At 40.3% G+C, this 19,233-nt stretch overlaps 1 protein-coding gene across 1 annotated transcript in view; it reads left to right on the forward strand.

The window, feature by feature from the left end:
* Positions 1 to 589: 589 nt before the first annotated feature.
* The window catches only part of GPR158 (G protein-coupled receptor 158), a gene marked incomplete at both ends in the record, with an annotated part of 322,105 nt that continues 303,461 nt past the window's right edge, over positions 590 to 19,233 (forward strand). The window contains one exon of the mRNA XM_082833639.1: positions 590 to 1,491. Coding sequence (XP_082689765.1) covers positions 590 to 1,491 — 902 coding nt within the window. The remainder of the gene's footprint in view (positions 1,492 to 19,233) is intronic.

Here is a 19,233-nt window from a genome sequence, read left to right on the forward strand (position 1 = left end):
CCAGCTGCCTTGCCCTCGTGGTTCCGGAAAGACAAACGCCTTAAAAGAAACCCTAGCTGCTGCGCTCGCGGTGCGGGTCTGGGCGCGCGCGCTCCGCGCCTCGGGGCGAAGCGGACGAGGAGGAGCCTGAGCCGGGAGGCGGGAACGACCTGCCACGGGCGAGACGATGGAGCAGTGTCTTTGGCAGCCGCGGCGGCGGCAGCAGCAGCAGCAGCAGCAGCTCCTGAACACACCTCAATGAGAGCGGCGGTGGAAGCTGCTAAGCAGAAAGACGTAAGCAGGCCAACTATAGCTGCCGGCGGCTAGAGGGGATGTAAGCTGCTGGGCTCCAGGCTGCGAGGTGCGCAATCCCGAGCAGACCCATGGTGGAGCAGGAGCAGCCAGCGTTGCCACAGGTGATCTGATCTCCTGCGACGGTAGCTCAGTCAGCCGCGCGTATTTCAGAACATCCCTATTTTAAAGTCCTTTTGGACTGGGTGCCAGCTGAAAAGGGGGAAGACTCCTAGTAAAAGTCTTAGTGCTGATAGATTGACGACCAAAATTTAAAAAGTAACTCCCTCCGTTACCTCCTCTCCTTGCTGCGAGGCAGATGGGAGCCATGGCTAACCCCTTACTCTGCTGCCTCCTGCTCGTTCACCTGGGATTGGGAGCTGCCGGCGCCAGCCGCGACCCTCCAAGTCGGACGGATTCCTCTCGAGAGAAGACCCTGAGGGCGAAGCAGCACGCCCAGCAGCCGGCTCGAGCCTCTGCCTCGGACCCCTCAGCTCCCTGGAGCCGCTCCACCGACGGCACCATCTTGGCGCAGAAAATCGCCGAGGAGGTGCCCATGGACGTGGCCTCTTACCTCTACACCGGGGACTCCCACCAGCTGAAGCGAGCCAACTGCTCCAGCCGCTACGAGTTGGCGGGCCTGCCGGGGAAGTCGCCTGCCCTAGCCAGCTCCCATCCCTCCTTGCACGGGGCGCTGGACACGCTGACACACGCCACCAACTTCCTCAACATGATGCTGCAGAGCAATAAGTCGCGGGAGCAGAACTCGCAGGACGACCTGGAGTGGTACCGGGCACTGGTGCGGAGCCTCCTGGAGGGTGAGCCCAGCATCTCCCGGGCGGCCATCACCTTCAGCACCGAGTCGCTGTCCGCCCCAGCCCCGCAGGTCTTCCTCCAGGCCACGCGCGAGGAGAGTCGCATCCTGCTCCAGGACCTGTCCTCCTCAGCACACCACCTGGCCAACGCCACGCTGGAGACCGAGTGGTTCCACGGCCTCCGGCGCAAGTGGAGGACTCACTTGCACCGCCGCGGCTCCAACCAGGGGCCCCGGGGCCTGGGCCACAGCTGGCGGCGCAGGGACGGTCTTAGCGGGGACAAGAGCCACGTCAAGTGGTCTCCGCCTTATCTGGAGTGCGAGAACGGCAGTTACAAGCCTGGGTGGTTGGTCACTCTCTCCGCTGCTTTCTACGGGTTGCAGCCTAACCTGGTCCCGGAATTCAGGTAGGGAGGGAAAAAAGATAAAAGCAAAGCCTTCTTTCCGGGTTCATGGGTAGGTGCGCATGTGGGGAAGGAACACTGTGGCTGTGACATTTAGGCCTCCCACCTTCAAAGCAGAGCCCCAGGCTGAGGGACACCCCACGCAGGCGCAAGTGCTTAGGGACAAGAAGTGCCCCGCATTTGTCAGCTTCAGACATTCAGCAAAAGCTTTTCTCTCAAATCAGTTCCCCTGCAAGGGGCAAGGGACGGGAGCTCTTGGTAGAGCTGAGGGATGCCCTATGTTTCTCTCTAACCCTCGGGAGAGGAGGGAGGGGAGTTCCCGGTCAGGGGTGATGCACTGCACCCTGGCAAGCTCAGGGCATGCCAGCCAGACACAGAGTGGCGAGCCAACTCACAAGAGTAGGAAAGGGAGTGGGAAGAAAAGAGTTCGTTATTTCCGCTACTTCGGGATAGCCTCTACCTACTTCCTCCTACGTGTGTAGTTTGGTGTGTAGTTTGAGGCGCCAGTCTGTTGTTAGTCAGTTACCAGAGCGCCTAATGAAAACGCTGCAATCCCCTGGGCAGTTCTGTCCCTTCAGCAGTGAGTCAGTCCCAGCAGCACAGCTGTCTCTAGGATCCATACTTTGCAGTTTGACATGTGCGCTCCTTCTACTTGTCTCCCTCCTTCCCTCAACCCATCTCCCATTCCTTGGTCCCCTCTTTCTCCTGTTTTCTGTGTTAGGCACACCTAAGGGTTCTCTGGCCCTTCACATACACACACTTTATAAATGAACCTGGTTGAGTTATCCTAGGGAGGGAGGGATCAGTTCTCACTGAATTCACTCAGGGAGCTCAGAGAAAATTTAGTAATAGTTCTGTATTTCCTGCCTCAAGGTATAGCATTTGTGGGAACATGAGAATTTGCAGATTAGCAGGTGGTAACTTGTGCCCTGGGACGTGCCTGATTTTTGGGGTGAGGGACTTTTAGAAGTAGCCCTGTTGAGTGAACATGAGGAACAGAAAGGAAAGAGTAGAAACTCCAAAGAAGGCCTGGGAGAAGGCCACAGATTGACTGGTATCCTCCCCAATTCCCAATGGGAAGAAGGTCTTGGGGGTTGAGGTTGCTTCTGTACTTTTTGGGAAACTGGGCAAAAGTGAGAAACGTGTGTGTTTTAATGCCCTTTTGGTACAACAAGGACAGGATGATGACCTGGTGAAAGTTACCAGGGGGAGTACTGGGTGGGCAAATGGGAGGAGTCAGAAAGCTTATTTGTCTTGGCACTGTTATTTACTGCTGAATGACCTCAAGAAAGTTGCTTAATCTCTCTGGGCCTCAACAACTTACCTATCAAGTAAGGGAGTTGAACTAGATGGTCTCTAGGGAGTTATAAAATTCTGTGGCTTTTAATGCTGGCAACATTTGAGAAGGTATAAATGAAAAGTAACCTCCTTTCTCTAATTCTGTATGACCATATTAAATGTTTTTTTGTGTGTGTCTATCTCTTTAAAGGATCTTGTCTTAAACCAGCGTAACTCTTTCCTACTTTAAGGATAATCTTATTTCCTCCTGATTTCTGCAGGATCCTATTAGTAAAAGCTGAGCCCAGCTTTGAGTCTTTGCTATATTATTTGCTCAGAAAAGATCTGCAGATGCCATTCACTGCTAGAAAATTGCTTTTGGCCTTCGCATAAGCCTTTTCAGGGAGTCCCAGGGCCCAGGACTGAAAGATCAGTTGATCAATCGATTGATTGATCTATCCATTCATCCAGCTTACTAACGTATATTGATACTTTATGTTAGGCTCTGTGCTAACTGCTTTGCATGTATTATCTTGATTAATCCTCACAACAAACCTGAGTTAGGTTTTATTAGTTTCCGCGTTTTACAGAAAAGGAACCTGAAGCACAGAGAGATTAAGCTTCTTTCCTAAGATCACGCAACAGTTAAGCAGTAGAGTCGGGATTTGAGCTCGATTCACACTTTTAACCACTATGCTAAACTCTGTCTCATGAAGGTGTCCTAGGGGTGCTGCATGTATTGCAGCTGCTGCATAAAAATATATGTATTTTCAAGGGTCAGATGTGAGACTGGGGATGAGAACCATTCATTTTCAGAAGTATTTCTCATAACGCTTAGAAAGCATAGGTCACCTACATGAACTCAGGCCTTCCGCAGGCCAAGATAAAAGGCTGAGACACCAGGGGTCATGTTGTGTAGGCTCACACGACCCTATCTAATTTTTGGACTATGTTCAGAAAATAGATTGTTTCCTCTGGCTGAGTCTCTTTAAGTGCCTTCCTAGTCATCGATGGTGTTCTTTAGCCAAGGCACGAAGCCAGGCCATTTAGTGTGTGGCTCTCTACAGAATCTGGCTCCTCCTAGCAGCACGCATGAAGAGCAGAATAAGTGCTCTCCTGTGAGTACTTTTGCCCCATGTCCCATGCTCCTCAAGTACTGTATTGAGGATTCGCACAGATGTTAATTATAGGAACTGGAAGAAATCTTAGATCAGATGGTTCTTCCTGTTTCATAAAGAAACAGATAAGAAAGGTGAAGTGACTTGTCCAAGAATCACACATTATGCCATATATATATATAAATTTCAATGGGCCTTTTCTGTCTCTTCATACTCATAAAAGGCAAATGTTTTTGATGTTGTTCATGTTTTATCACCTAAGATGTGTATTCTAAACTTTTATAACGTAAGTGAATAATATTGTACAGGTATGGTAACAGGTAAACCCCAAATGAATTTCTGAGAAACCATGACTAGGCTCTAATCATGATTTTAAATCTATTTTGAATCTATAGAGTGTTATTTGCAAAAAGCCTTATCTGTAATAAAAAAATTTGCTAATGATTTCCTCATGGAAGAGAAGAGGAGGATAAACTTTGTAGTTAAGATTTTCATTTAACTTCAGTTACTATTTCAGCTAATATTTCCCCAGGTCTTACTTACAAGGTTCAAGATTTAAATTATATTTTATTTTTAGAGAATTCAAATCTGAAATATGAAATTCAAAAGTAATGTGGAAAACATGGTCAACTACCTTCTTATATTAATGCTTATCACTGTAAAACACCTCTCAGAATAAATTTTATTCCCCTCTGCTTCAGAATGACACAGGTTTCTTAAATTTTAAGGCCTAGTATAAGACTCACATGTGAAGAGAAGTTTATTGCTCTTCCCCCCCCCCCAAAATGGCATTAGTGCTTTACCTAAATGGCTCCTGAGTCTTGTTATAGACCTATAGTATAAACACTTAAGTTCTCATCTTCTATCCCAGCAAAAAAAAAAAGAGAGACTAACAATTTAAGGTATACTCTAAATTATTTTTATTTATCATATTATGTTTGTGATGTCCTTGCAGAGTTTTCTTCAAAGTTAAGTCCTTTGCTTTTGTATACTAATTTTTCTGTGTGGAACTTAAAGTACCATGGAGTTTGAGTCCATTCTAATGAAATCATAGACATATTCCTGGTGGTGGTTGGAACTGTTTAGTGCCTAGGATGAATATAAGGTACCTAAGTGTTTGTTGAATTTAAATTCAGGTAAAGGAACCTTTGGGAATTCTTACTTGATGAGCCGTAAGGGATTTTGGAATTCATTTGGTTTCTTTCCTCTTCTCATTGTACAGTGGAGGAAACTAAGACCCAGAGGGCTAAAGGAATTTGCTAGAGTGGCACAGCTCTTTTGTGGTGGGTTAGAATTAATGGGAACCAATATATATTGAGCATCTACTATGTGTCAGATGTTTTATAAATATCCCACTGCATGTAGTTCTTAGTATTCTCAGGTAGTTACAACTTCAGGAAAGTTGAGCAACTTGCCCAGGGCAACACAGCTAGTAAATTAGGGAGCGTGAATTAAATTTAGATCTATCTAGCTATGAGGCTTGTATTGTCTTTCTACTACCCTATGCTGCTATCTCTTAATTACCAATTTTGTTTTCACCTTGTTATTAAAAATGTAACATGGTATTGGCTTGAAATAATTAATATATTTGGCCAAATAAGTGACAGACACTTGTTTTTTTGGCCAATCATATAATCAAGTATGTTGTATAGAGAGAAGAGTATTAGACTTGAGTCAGAACTTTGCCCTAAGTCCCAGTTTTGTCTCTGACTGGCTGTATTACCTGTCTGAAAATCAGTTTCTGCACAATTAAAACGTGGAAAGAGACTTGGCGATATCCATATACCTTTATAACTCTTTGTTCTATGAGTTCTTAAGCGACCTATCCAATGGGCAACAATGAGGCTTTGGAAACAGGACTGATACACGTAAATGCAGTACCTTGTGGAAATGATATTGATGGGGGAGGAACGTGCAGAAGAAGAGGACACCAAATGAATGTCAGATGTGCATTTTTCCACCACAGTGTGGAAACGCCTTTTTAGAAACTTACATAATTAACATTGGTGTCACTGAGTCACTGACTCCTGAGGGGTTACTTCCCTCTCCTTCACAAACATGTGCCCACACACCTCCATCAGAGATTCTGGTATAGACCTCTGCAGATGGCAATTTACATAGTATTAGAGAAATGACCATCTTGCTCTAGGCCAAACATATCCTGTCTCTCTTGTGGGTACTGGTAGTGGTGAAGAGGTTACCTACAGGAACACGACAGAGCTGTCTACCTGGGTAATGGATCAGAGTTTTTACATGGACTTCTGCTGTTGAGGCTTTTGAGTCTCAATTATTTCATCTTTAAGCTGTGAACAGTAAAGTGTATCTTTGGGATTTTGTAAAGACTAAATGAAGAACTGTCATTACACAGGAAGTTCAGTAAATATTTTGTGTCACAGCGTCTGTCTTCCTAAATACTGAACACTTTTAGTTGTATTAAAGTCACATGATTTATAGTAATTTATAATTTATATAATGACTTAGTTTCATTCCTATTATTGCGAAGGCTTGTAATTACAGTGGATCATGGGGGAAATACTGGCCTTGGAGACAGGAGACATTGACCCCAGCCTGGACCACATCCTTGACTATGGTGTTCCCATGGGCAGCAGCAGTTGCCTTTCTAATCCTGTTTCCTCATCTGTAAATTAAAGGGGGCTGGACTAGGTGACCTGTTGGGTTCCTTATAATCTAAAAGTCTATGATTATGTACATAATTAAATGTGTCACTTTAACTTGTGAAGTTTCGATGGCTATGCTGAAACCAGTTAATGTATCCTCACTTAAATGCAGATCATGTTCATATATGTTCAGTGTTTAACTTTATCATGGTCATTTACTCATAGGATATTTAGAGAAAGCCCTCTCGGTGTACACTGAATTAAGTATATATACTAAGGGAAATGAGAACTCCATTTCAAAATAAGAATAAGCATGATCTGAGTTTCTAGATCTTGAAAGATCACCTGAAATTTACTTAAAGTCAACAAGAAGCTGTTTCACAGATTTCTAAACCAAGGGCCTCTAAACCAAGGGCCTGTGTAATTTCCCCCAAGGTAATCAATGTTTAGGCATCCTGAAGCTCCTACTTACTGTTTAAAAACAACCTGTCTCTGACTTAACTCTGTAGTTGGTGTTAATACTTCAAAGGAGGCTATTTAGTGTGGTGTAGCAGTGGTACAGCATTATCTTGCCACCTTCTAGAACACGCATTCGGAAGCTGAAATGGGATTTCAAGACTGCTAAATAAATGACAAGAGTTTAGGCCTCCCCTCTGGGGAGAGAACTCATGCCTCACAAGACTGATTTTATGGCCTCAATTGCTGGATAAGTCAAATTTTACTTTCAACTTCATAAAAGCAGCAGTTTGTTGTTCACTGCTCAGGGTTTTAAGGCTACCTTTTTCCAAGATGCACTGTGTTTTATGATTATATTGTAGTATACTGGGATGCCAAGAAGTATGCTGTTGGTGTTATTTGTACTTGGTTGGTACAGAAGCATTAGGGCCTTGTTTGTTTTCTCTATTCAGTTCTGGATTGATGTTCACAGGGTTATTTAAACAGAATTACTGAAACAGTACATTGGAATTTTGATAACTTTGGCAGCTTGATGACCACTATGTGCAAACAGGCAGTTCAGCGGTCTTGGGGCTATGTTTCGGAGACTTTGCAGACACCAGCATCATTAGGCTCTTGCCCAGCACAGCTATGGCATATACGTACATTGGCTTGTTTTGCTGGTCTTTTAGTATTATTCGTTTTTCAAGTTTTAGCAAGAAACCTTTTCTGGTGTAATTTCTACTTTGGCTGGGCATTTACTCATCTAACAAGTCTTTCTTCCTAAAACTTGACCTATGAAAAGATTTAGGTGGATAGGCTGTTCTATAAAATACTTCTTCAGTTTAGGAAAAAATTAATGCTCTTGGCTAAAAGTCTTTCTCAGGTACCCACCCCCCCAGCCCCATTTTCTACAATACCAAACTTAGTGTAGGAACCATGACTGACTTTCTCTTTTACACCAAAGGATATTATAGTGCCTCAAAGCAATCACAGGAGTCACCTAGTTTTATTACCTTCATTATAGGTAGAATTTATAGAAAACAGAGATTAGCTTAAATGTGATCTGACCCCAAGATCATTTTCTCCAAAAAACAGTTTCCTTCCTTTTTATTAAAGAAGGCAGTCTCTTTCTCTTTTATAGTTAACTGATACTTATAATTAATTGAAATCCAGTTAATTTTTATTCATTATAATACCTCTTGTAACTCTCCCCCATTTAGAATAAGACAAAACAGGATTAAAAAAACATCCTGTCCAGTTAGCAAAGTACCCAGTGCACTTATAACCTAAAAGGGAACTTAGAATTACATAAGATGTTGGTTTACTTTCTTAACCTGGTTTTCTCACCACTTATGTGTTTTCCAACGTGTATGCCTTATTACGTTATCGTGGAAGGATTTTTATAGAATAACAAGACACATGGCTTTTATCTCAGAAAGAGGAAAAGGTATTGTAGTACAAAATAATGTATTTTATCAATTCTAAGATGTACCTTTTCCACATTTTGATGTCTCTCAAACTGAGATGTGTCTTAATGATTGGGGCATGTCATTTCCAATTGGCATACACTTTCTTTTAGTGGTACAGAATGTAACAGCATATCTTACAATTAATGGCATCTTATATTTGATGAACTGTGATATTAGAAAATGGGAAATTAAATTCCATGGTCTCTCCAACTATAAAGTTCTACTATCATCTATAAGCTATCAATATACAGCAAAATATGCCTGTATGGAAACAAAAAACCTAGACCTTACTGCTGTATATCAGATTGCTATTTGTCTTCATATAATTTTTAAAACAAGACAAGCTATACTAAAACATGTAACTACACTGTCTTTTTAATATATGTGAAATACACAAAACATCGGGCCAGAAGCTGCAGAAACTTATTTTCAGAATAGGTGAGGTAAGGATTATCAAAATCTTTCCTACACCATCTGGCAAAGCGTTTCACTCACACTGTGGGGAGATGGATAGGACAGTGAGAATACAAGACCACTTATAAACTAAAAATAGAGGGACTAGATCTGTCTTTCCTTTCTAAAGTGCTTAGAGGTTTCAGGGTGGAAATAAAAGCTTTGTGGTGTAGCCATGTAACTAGTTTTGGTTAAAGAGATTTAAATGGAATTGTGGACGTATGCGTTTTTTCTCTTTCTTTTCTAGTCAGTTGCCGGGAATGGAATGAAGAGTTTGGCTGTCCCCTTATTTGATGCCTTAGACCACTGTGTAGAGCAGGGTGTCTCAACCTCAGAACTATCGACATTTGGGGCCAGATAACCCTTTTCTGTGGGGGCTTTTTCACTGTAAGATGTTTAGCAGCACCCCTGACTCTACCCACAGGATGCCAGTAGCAACCTCCCTGCCCAGTGTGACAATCAAAAATGTCTACGAACATTGCCAAGTATCACCTAAGAGGTAAAAATGTCTCTGGTTGAAAGCAGCTGGTGTAGAGGGAACACATATAAAAATGCTATTCTGTGGCTATCCTATTTCAAGAGTTCTATATGTATCTATGTGTGTGTGTGTGTGTGTGTGAGAGAGAGTGTGTGTGTGTGTGAGTTTGTCAGATCACATTTCTATTTGTTTGTCTGGAACATAAGATCACTGCATATGTAGAATCTGACATGAATGAGAACTGGAAAATTTTGATGAATCGATGGAATATTAATTCACATTTAGATGTCATTAAGGCTCAAAAAGAACATCTGGCCAAATTATTTCCAGAACTTGTTGCTAAGCATGGATTTGCTACTTATATAGCTAAATGTCTCATATTTAAGATTTCCCATTAAAGGATGCATTTGGAAAAGAAAATGTGTGTGTGTGTGTGTGTGTGTGTGTGTGTGTGTGTGTGTGTGTGAGAACCTCTGTGGGGACAAAGAGAGGAGAGAGGGAGAAAGTAGGGGGTAGAGAGGAGTGTGGACAGGGAACAAATGGAGATGAATGAAACGATGAAAACCAGTTAGCAATCTATGATGCTGTGGAATAGTGTTTTACTTTTTCATGAAGCTCTGTTTACCACTGAGCACTTTCATAGTTCTGATGAAACTGAATTATTCTTTTTTAGCAAGTAGTGAGGAATCAAGTTCCTGAAGATTTAATCATTATAAAGATAGGTTGACTGTGTTTGCATTTCAGAACTTTATCTCAGGAAGTCAAAGCTATAAACAGGCTGATGCAGAGCTTATCCATTAAAGGAATATTAATACCTTACAATATATATTCTTAAAATGCTCTGGTTTTTTTAATGATTTTTTTTTTTTTTGGCTGCGCTGCATGGCTTGCAGGATCTTAGTTCCCCGACCAGGGATCCAACCCAGGCCCCCTGCAGTGGAAGCTCGGATCCTAACAGCTGGACCACCAGGGAATTCCCTAAAATGCTCTGTTTGCCACTTTACCTTTATTGATTCAACTAGAAGCTGTTCATAATTTGAACATATTATAAATGAAATTTCCTAGAAGAAATAATTAAAATGACATATTATATAGACATTATTTAAGGCTTTAACATGTTTAAAGACAGTTTTTAACATTACTATGTTTAGAATCCTGTCAGAAGAAACCTTAAAAAATAACAATGGCTACATGATGGAAAAGAATGTTTAGGCTTTACAAATTACCATAGCACAAACTGATGCATGCCTGCTTCCTCATGTGCCATCCATAAACATGTAGTACATGTGAGCTTCAGGGGCAAGAAACGAGGAGCGTGCTGCTGTATATTGTGTTGATTACAGAGAAACGAGAGATGATGTTGTGAATGTTAAGAGATGAGACCAAAGCTCATGAAGAGAAAGATGAAGATTACTATTTATCTGGATAAGGCACACTTGAGAAAGCTGTTTCAGGTACTAACTTAATAATTAGATTTGTGGGAAGGCCCTCGTATTACAGCCCTCTGAAAGTTATTTAGAAATCCATTTGTCTTTCCACTTTTTTGAGAAAGAAGCAAATAACAACTGGGGCATTCTTGAAAGAAACAATGTTCTAGTAAACATCCTGGGAAAGCTCCTTTTTGAAGAATTAGAATTTTAGAAGTAAAAAGGATTTTAGAGATCATGTAATCCAACTTATTTTTACTTTTACACATGAGGAAATTGAGACCCAGGGAAGTGGTGACCATCACTTGCACTGGCTATGGCTGCAGTGAACTTGTAGTTTAATAACAGGCACAGATAAAAAGACCCTGAGTCATCAAGTAAACATTAATTTACGGTCATTATTCACTGATTCCAAACTTGGCTGGGTATCAGGATCACCTGAAAAGCCTGATAGTACATTCCTAGGCCCTTTCAGACCCTGTGAAGAAGACATGTGGGGACAGCTTCAGAAGTCTGTATCAAAAACAAAGTCTTGGGGCTTCCCTGGTGGCGCAGTGGTTAAGAATCCACCTGCCAATGCAGGGGACACAGGTTCGAGCCTTGGTCCGGGAAGATCCCACATGCCACGGAGCAATTAAGCCTGTGTGCCACAACTACTGAGCTCGTGTGCCACAGCTACTGAGCTCGTGTGCCACAGCTACTGAAGCCAGCGTGCCTAGAGCCCATGCTCCACAACAAGAGAAGCCACTGCAATGAGAAGCCCGCGCACCACAACTAAGAGTAGACCCGCTCGCCGCAACTAGAGAAAGCCCGCATGCAGCAACGAAGACCCAACGCAGCCAAAAATAAATAAAAATAAAGTAAATTTCAACAAAACAAAACAAAACAAAAACCAAAGTCTCCATAATTCACAAGGAGCTGGTCCTTAAACACAAAGGTGGGAAAAATTAAACAGTATCTGATAAGCTTGAAACACATAAAATTCCTTTTAAACGATTTTAAGAGTAAGAATTAAGAGTTGTAAATACTTGGCAGCTTCAGCTGTAGTCGTGCAAAAACTTTGGCTGCCGGCCACGACCCTACTGGCAAGGGCAGAATGACTAGTAGGTTATGAAGGCAGAGGGATCACAGAGACTATCATGAGAGCAGCTGCCTCTTGTTGTTATAATTTGTCTCTTTATGTAAACATCCTATTTCCCCAACCAGTTCTACAGGTCCTTCAAATGCAAGGACCACATTTCATGATTTCCCATATTCACTGCCTCTTGAAAGTGCCTTGCATATTTCAGGAAGTATGGAATAGTGTCTAAGAAGAAGGGTTTTAGGATTAAAAACCTAGATTTGAATCTATGAGCTTCCACTTTCACTTACTGTGTGATACTGGGCAAGTTATTTCCTTCTGTGACTCAATTTCTTTATCTGCAAAGAGTACAGATTACACTGTAAAGAGTAAACAATCTTACCTATGTAAAGAGCTTAGCATAATGTATGGAATGTGTTATTTAAAAAAATAACGTGGGCTTCCCTGGTGGCACAGTGGTTGAGAGTCCGCCTGCTGATGCAGGGGACACGGGTTCGTGCCCCGGTCCGGGAGGATCCCACATGCCGCAGAGTGGCTAGGCCCGTGAGCCATGGCCGCTGAGCCTGCATGTCCCGGAGCCTGTGCTCCGCAACGGGAGAGGCCACGGCAGTGAGAGGCCCGCGTACCGCAAAAAAAAAAATAAATAAAATAAAAATAAAATAATAACGTATATAACATGCGCCTGGCTAGGAGTATGGGTACTGAGGATATAATAGTGAAAATGACAGATAAAAATCCCTGTACCTGTGGATTATTTTGGTGGGTGGGGGGACATAGATGACAAACAAGCAAGATAAATATAATTCTTGATACAAACAAATGCTATAAGAAAATAAATATTATGTGGTAAAGAATGGCTGAGAGGTAAGGCGTGTTGCAGTAAATAGGGTGATTAAGGAAAACCTCTCTGAAGATGTGACTCTGAGTTAAGAAATGAAGGATGAGGAGACAGCCATGAAACAAGCTTAAGCTTAGGAATCATGCTTGAGATAGGGAACAGCGAGAACAAAGGCCTTGAGATAGGAATGAGCTTCAAATGCTCTAAAAGCACAAAGAAAGTCAATGTTGCTGGAATGTAGTGGGGGGGGGGTTGACATAGAAAATGAGATTAAGGGATGTAGAAGGTGCTCAGTAAGTGGTTAAAATACAGAAGCATGTTAAGGGCTTTACAAATTTCTAGCCCTGTAGTACTATGTAGATTGTGGATGTATTTTCGTTTTCTTTGCTTTCCATTTTTCTTTCCTCCTTTCTGTCTTGGCCTTCCTGCCCAGTGCCTCCCTTAGCTCTGAGAGCTTGGGCTTTCCAGCTTCTCTGATGAGATTTCAGTCAAAGAAGCTATTTACAGCTGCTCCATTCTTGGCTGTGAATGAATACACTGAAAGAGTTGAGTGGTAAGGGAGGTAGAGATTGAAAATCTAGAATTTCTTGCAAAAATCAGCTGGGTGCTTTTCTTGTTCCCTGGCTTAAACCTGTACGGTGAAACCCTTTCCAAACACAAACAGCAGGAGACTAAAGGCAGAGGCACAGCAGGCAAACTCAGGGGCAAAACACTTTTCTCCCTCACCAGCATGCCTGAGATGACATGCAGTGGGTCCCCTACCTCTCTCAAGCTTGTGGCGGGCAGGTCTTGTCGTTTGGCATTTCCCGCCTCACTCTGTTGTCTTTTATGGTGAGGACTAAGATGTCAGGTTAGGGGCTGCCTCAGAAACTGCCAGTGAGAGGCACAAGATACAGAAGTGAGACTGGAAAAGCCAGAAGGGACACCACAAACATTTGGACATGAATTTGGAGGAAGCAGACTTTGTACCATAGGAAAGGAAGTATAGGCAGAAGTACATCTCTAATGAAGAGAATTATCAATGGAAAATTGGGATTATGAATTTTGGGGATTAAAATCATCACCATGATACACTGATGATGATACGATGATACGATGATCAGCTTCTCTGATACAACAAATGTGAAACTTAGCTTCTTTATATTTCACTTTTCCTTTCTCTACTCTCTCCATTGTTTTATTAATTATATTTAAAATTTTTCTATTGGTTACCTTGACTTTTATATCCATCAATTTAAAATAGTATCTTCTATTCTTTTCTTTCTTTATGCTCCTACTCGTATTCCAATACTTTTAGGTAATTCAAGATGGTAACATTTTCAGTCTGTCACTGCAGTAAAAAAAAAAAAACCCAAAACCCACTTCTGTGTTTTGTCCATTAGTTGCTTCTAAAAATTAAAATCTGAATATCTGAATCTATGCCATTTTTAGAATGTTCCAAATTTCAAGGACCAATGGATTTTCCCTCCCTTTTTTTTAGATCAGTTGCACAAAACCATGTTACCTTTAGTTTGTGCATGTCTGCATGGAGACTTTTCACCTATTTTCCCTCCATGCAGCTGCCAATTGCTTTTCTCTTCACGTTAAAGAAATAAAAAGAAACCCTATGTTTTCTTATTTCTAAGATCATCCAACTTCTTAATCAATCGTTTGTTAAAGAAAATTTACATTTTTGTTGAAGACATGCTTCTTGGAGTCCCATAATTTGTACAAATTGCTTTAGGTCTTCTGCAGAATACCTATCATGGAACAATTTTCAAATTATTGAAATTTTGGATCCAGCTGTGTGTTGGGTGCTGGTCCTCTTATTTCAAGAATTCTTCTTTTTTCCCCACCCCTAAAACGCAATTTCAAGTACTTTTTCAGAAAGAATCTGTGGAAGGTAAAATTTCTAAGTCTCCCCGTGTCTGAAAATGTCTTTGTCTTCATGCATGATTGAGTTTGTCTGTATATAGGATTATAGGTTCAAAGTCATTTTGCCCTCAGAATTTTAAAGACATTGTTACATTGTTTTTAGCATTCATTGTTGCTGGTGAAAAATTTGTTATTAACCTGATTCATTATACCTTTGTAGGTAATCTTTTCTCCTCACGGAAACTCTTAAGATCTTTTCTTTTTCCGTGGGGTTCTGAATGTTCATGATGATGTGCTTAGATGTGATTCTTTTTATTCATCAACCTCATCACTTAGTTGGCCCTTTTAGACTTTTCCACTCAGTAATTTTCTTTTATGATGGCTTAAAACTACGTTCTGCTATGCATTTTCTCTTTCTGGAACTCCTATAGTTAGGTATTCAACTTTCTGGATTGATCCCTGTATTTCTTAGCTCTTCTCTCATTTTTCATCTCTTTTTCTTTTTACTTTACTTTCTAGAAGATTTTATTTTTTCTACCTTTTTGAAAAATTAAATTAGTTTTCATTTAGCACTCACTTTTACTTTCCATGAACTCTTTCTTGCTCTAATTATTTCTTTTTCATAATTGTATGTTCATTTTCTTAAATCTCTTTGAGATATTAATTAAAATATCTATTGAATTGTCTTCTGTTCCCTGAATTATTGCTGTTTGTTCCAGGTTCAGTTATTTTGCTTGTTCATACCAGTTCTTCTCCTTTATGCTACCAGTTCATCTCAAATATGATCCTTATTAGCCATCAATGTTATGACTGAAGGGCTAGGTAAACATATATAGCTAGATGGCATGGATTCCTACAGCAGATGAGTAGCCTAGTTCCTCAGTAGGCCTCCCCTTGACTGTCAGGCTTTCAACATTCATTTTAGGATGCCTGAGAAGGAAGCTGGCAGTTTCTGGCTCACCCTAGACGTTTACTCTGGGAGAACTATAACCATTTAGAAGTTTTAGTTCTTTCCAGACATTTCTTTCAATCTCTTTACAGAATAGATCTTGGTTTTTAGCTTGGGAATAAATGTCATCACTGAACGCAAGGAGAGGATGTGCCAACTCGTGTAACTGTTTAGAAGGAAATCCTTCAATTCATCACCTTGATGTCTGCCTCATTTTCTACTTCCACTCTTGATACCTGTTGACTTTGAGCTTAAAATCTTTCTGGAAACTCTGCTTAAAGAATAGTTTCCACCTCTGTTCCAGCCTTCTCCTGAGCATGTCCTGGGCTTAGCTGCCACCACTCTGGCTTATCATCAGTATGGTGCTGGAGAATTATGTCAAATCTCTGGTCAACTACTTCTTCTCATTCCCTCTTGTATCTATTTACTGCCATTAAAGTGGAGGGACGAGGTGGAGAAACATGCTCAACTCACCAACTTAAACAAGAACTCAAACTTAGGTCTTCTGACCAGTCTCCTTACCCTTATACCTAAGTTATGGACATCATACTCAGTTATTTTACTTATTAGGTGTGTGTCCTTAGGTATGCTATTTCACTTCTTTGTGTCCCAAACTTCTCAACTATTATTTAGGAGAATGATATTGACCATATATAGTTGTAATATAAATTGGGGAGAATAATATCAGTCACATAACAGTTCAGTGAGGGTGTTTTAAGGGTGTATAGCATAATGTATGACACACAGTGAGTACCCAATAAATGATAACTTAAAACATAGGGTTCTAAGCATACAAGTACATCCTATATTTAGTTCATATCTTGGGTATCTAACCAAAGTACTTTAATTTAAATTCCAATGGGAACATTTAAAATTTACTTTATATTTATAGCCTTGCTTACTGTTATTATTTCTAAATCAGAAGAATTCATTGGCACAAGCTATATATCTTTCTCTGAAAAGTTACTATGAACGGCTAATTTGTACCTTTTGTATAAAATATTAGGGTCTACAAAGAAGTCATTTAGAATAAAAAACTGCAGATTATCAGATGGGTAATTTGACTTGAAGAGCTATATGAATAAGAACCAACAGAAAAAAGAAATATAATGATTTTAAAAATGACTAACAAAAAAGATTATTTTCACTTAGCTATTGTAGCCAAGCATAACTGACTTGTTTAATGAAATCACCAGGAAACTCAAGGTAGAAAATCGTTATATTTTAAGACAGGTTAGTGTCCACATTAGACATTTATTTTCTGACAGAATATACTTTCTTCTTATTTTTTCTCCCCTAGCAATTAAAAAAAGTATGTCTTTGGACATATTATATAACTTTTCTGAACCTTATTTTCCTCATCTATAAATCAAGAAAAGTACTTGCTCTTTTATAGAAGTGTTATTTGAATAAAACGAGTCAAGACAGGTGATCTCTTTGTAGTGGGTTCCCTGACAAAGGATTTTCCACCCCATTTAGAAATGGTCATATTCAAAGAGGTGATATAAAGAACACTGTGGATGTGTTTGATAAAATAAACTGTCCTTTCTTCATTTAAAATTGAAATAGAATGTAGCTCAAAATTATTGCAGTGAAGGAAAACCATAAAATGAGACATTAGTCAGCTACTTTTGCAAAAGCAGCAAACTCAAAATGTATTTTTCAGGGGGACAATCATCTATTATCAAACTTTAAACCCTAGCACCTTTAAGATATGTGCTGCACTTAACTTTGAAAAAGGATCACCTTCAAGAGCCCCAAAGATTGTATACTTGTGGATGGAGAACTGATGTTCTGATTGACCTTACTTCATATTTATTGGTTCTCTCTCTTTTTAGAAATCAAACTTGAGTTATTTTCCCCACACAAAATACACAGATCTTCCCAAGGAAGGTGTGACCTGATTGCCAAAATGCCTTCCAAGAACAAGAAGTCAGACAGAGGAAGACATTTGTCACTATGTCAAGCTTTGGCAAGCTTCTCTGGACATGGCAGCTGCAAAGTAGTGTGGGAGAACATTTTCTTGCTTTAAGACAGACTGTTGTCAAATTCTTCAAGATAATCTAGAGGGAATCAGACTGTGTTCTTGGTTCTCCTGTACTTCTTGTAGTTATGGGTTTGAGCTAAATGATAGAGATGTTTTTGTGAGCAGTGTTTTCTGAGGATGAGAGGCCCCAAGTGAGGAAGTTACCCAAAGATGATTGAAACATGAATCTACAGTCTTCTACAGTTATAAGGAAACAGAAAGGAAATTGCTCTTCGTCCCTTAAAAAAAAAAAAGTCTCTTTTCCTTGATCCCACCCCACTAGCAACTAACCTGTGAAGTGTGCTCTTCTGTTCATGTGCCATTTGTGTGCAAATCATTTCAGTTAAATAATTGCTATATTTCTCATTATTCTGCTTACTTTTTATTTATACAATTCTGTTTTAAGAATCTCTTCCTGCTATGTATACAACCAGTCCATTTCCCTATTGATGCCTAGGACTCTACTGCTAAATAGCATGTAGAAATTGTCCAGTTCTAGGGATGGACACCCAGATAGTCTTCAGTTCCTTGCCATTACAATGACACTATGGTAAGCTTATACGCCCCTTTATGGACCTGCATGAGAATTTCCTTGAAAGATAAACTGAATTGCAGGATTTCTGGGTCACCGGGAGGGGTAAATATCATTTTACAAAATATTGCAAGATTGCTCTCTAGACAGGCTGCATCAGTCTACATATCCACCAGCAGGGCATAGGGGCTCCTATAGCCTCACTTTCCTGCCAACACTTGGCATCATACAGGTTTCTAATTTTTCGCCATTTTAATGAATGTAAAGTGATATCTCACTATTGTTTTACTTTGCATTTCTCTGACTACTAATTAGCTTAAGCATCTCTTCATGTGCGTGTAAGCCTGTTGGGTTTACTTTTCTGTAAACTGCTTGTTTATAGCCTTTGCCCATTTCCTATTGTGATTCCTATATTTCTGTTTCGCTGCAAGAGATCCTGCTGTATTCTAGATATTATTTCCTTGTCAATTTTAGACACTTCAATATCACCCAATCTGTCATCTTTCAGGTAACTTTGCCCATAATATCTCCCCTTGAATGGAATTTTAAAAAATTTCTGATGCTACTTACTTAGTCAAAATTTTGCCTTACAGTTTATGCTTTTGGGTTTCATTTTAAGAAGTCTTTCAATGCTTTGCCACAAAAATATTCTCTTATAATCAACTACTACCATTAAAGTTTTACCTTTCACAGTCAGGTCTTTAACATTGGGAGTTCACCTTGGTATATGATATTGGGTAGGGATCCTGTTATTATTTTTATCCATTCAGTGAGCCAGGTTCCCAACATTATCAGCCTTTATCATACAAGTAAGTGCCTTATATGCATGTGTATGTCTCTGAGCTCTCTGTTTTGTTCCACTGTTTCCCATGTCCGTTTTCTGGTCCATACTGTTATGTTTCATTGCTGTGGTTGGGTAGGATGTCTCAATATTTGCTTAGGCAAAGCCTACCTCTTTCCCCTTTTCAAAGCTGACTTTTATTTTTCTACTTAAAGTAAGCTATCAAGTTTCTAAAAAAAATCTATATTGAATTTTAATTGGTTCTGCATTAAATTTATAGCTCCATTTGATGAGAATTGACATTTTTAATACAGTAAATTATTCCCTTTCAGAGCATGTGATGTCTCCATTTATTCAGATCATCTGTTTTGTCCTTCAATAGAGCTTCAAAATTTCTCCATAAAG

The sequence above is a fragment of the Leucopleurus acutus genome (genome assembly GCF_964270905.1).
Source record: "Leucopleurus acutus genome assembly, chromosome: 1".
Lineage (NCBI taxonomy): Eukaryota > Metazoa > Chordata > Mammalia > Artiodactyla > Delphinidae > Leucopleurus > Leucopleurus acutus.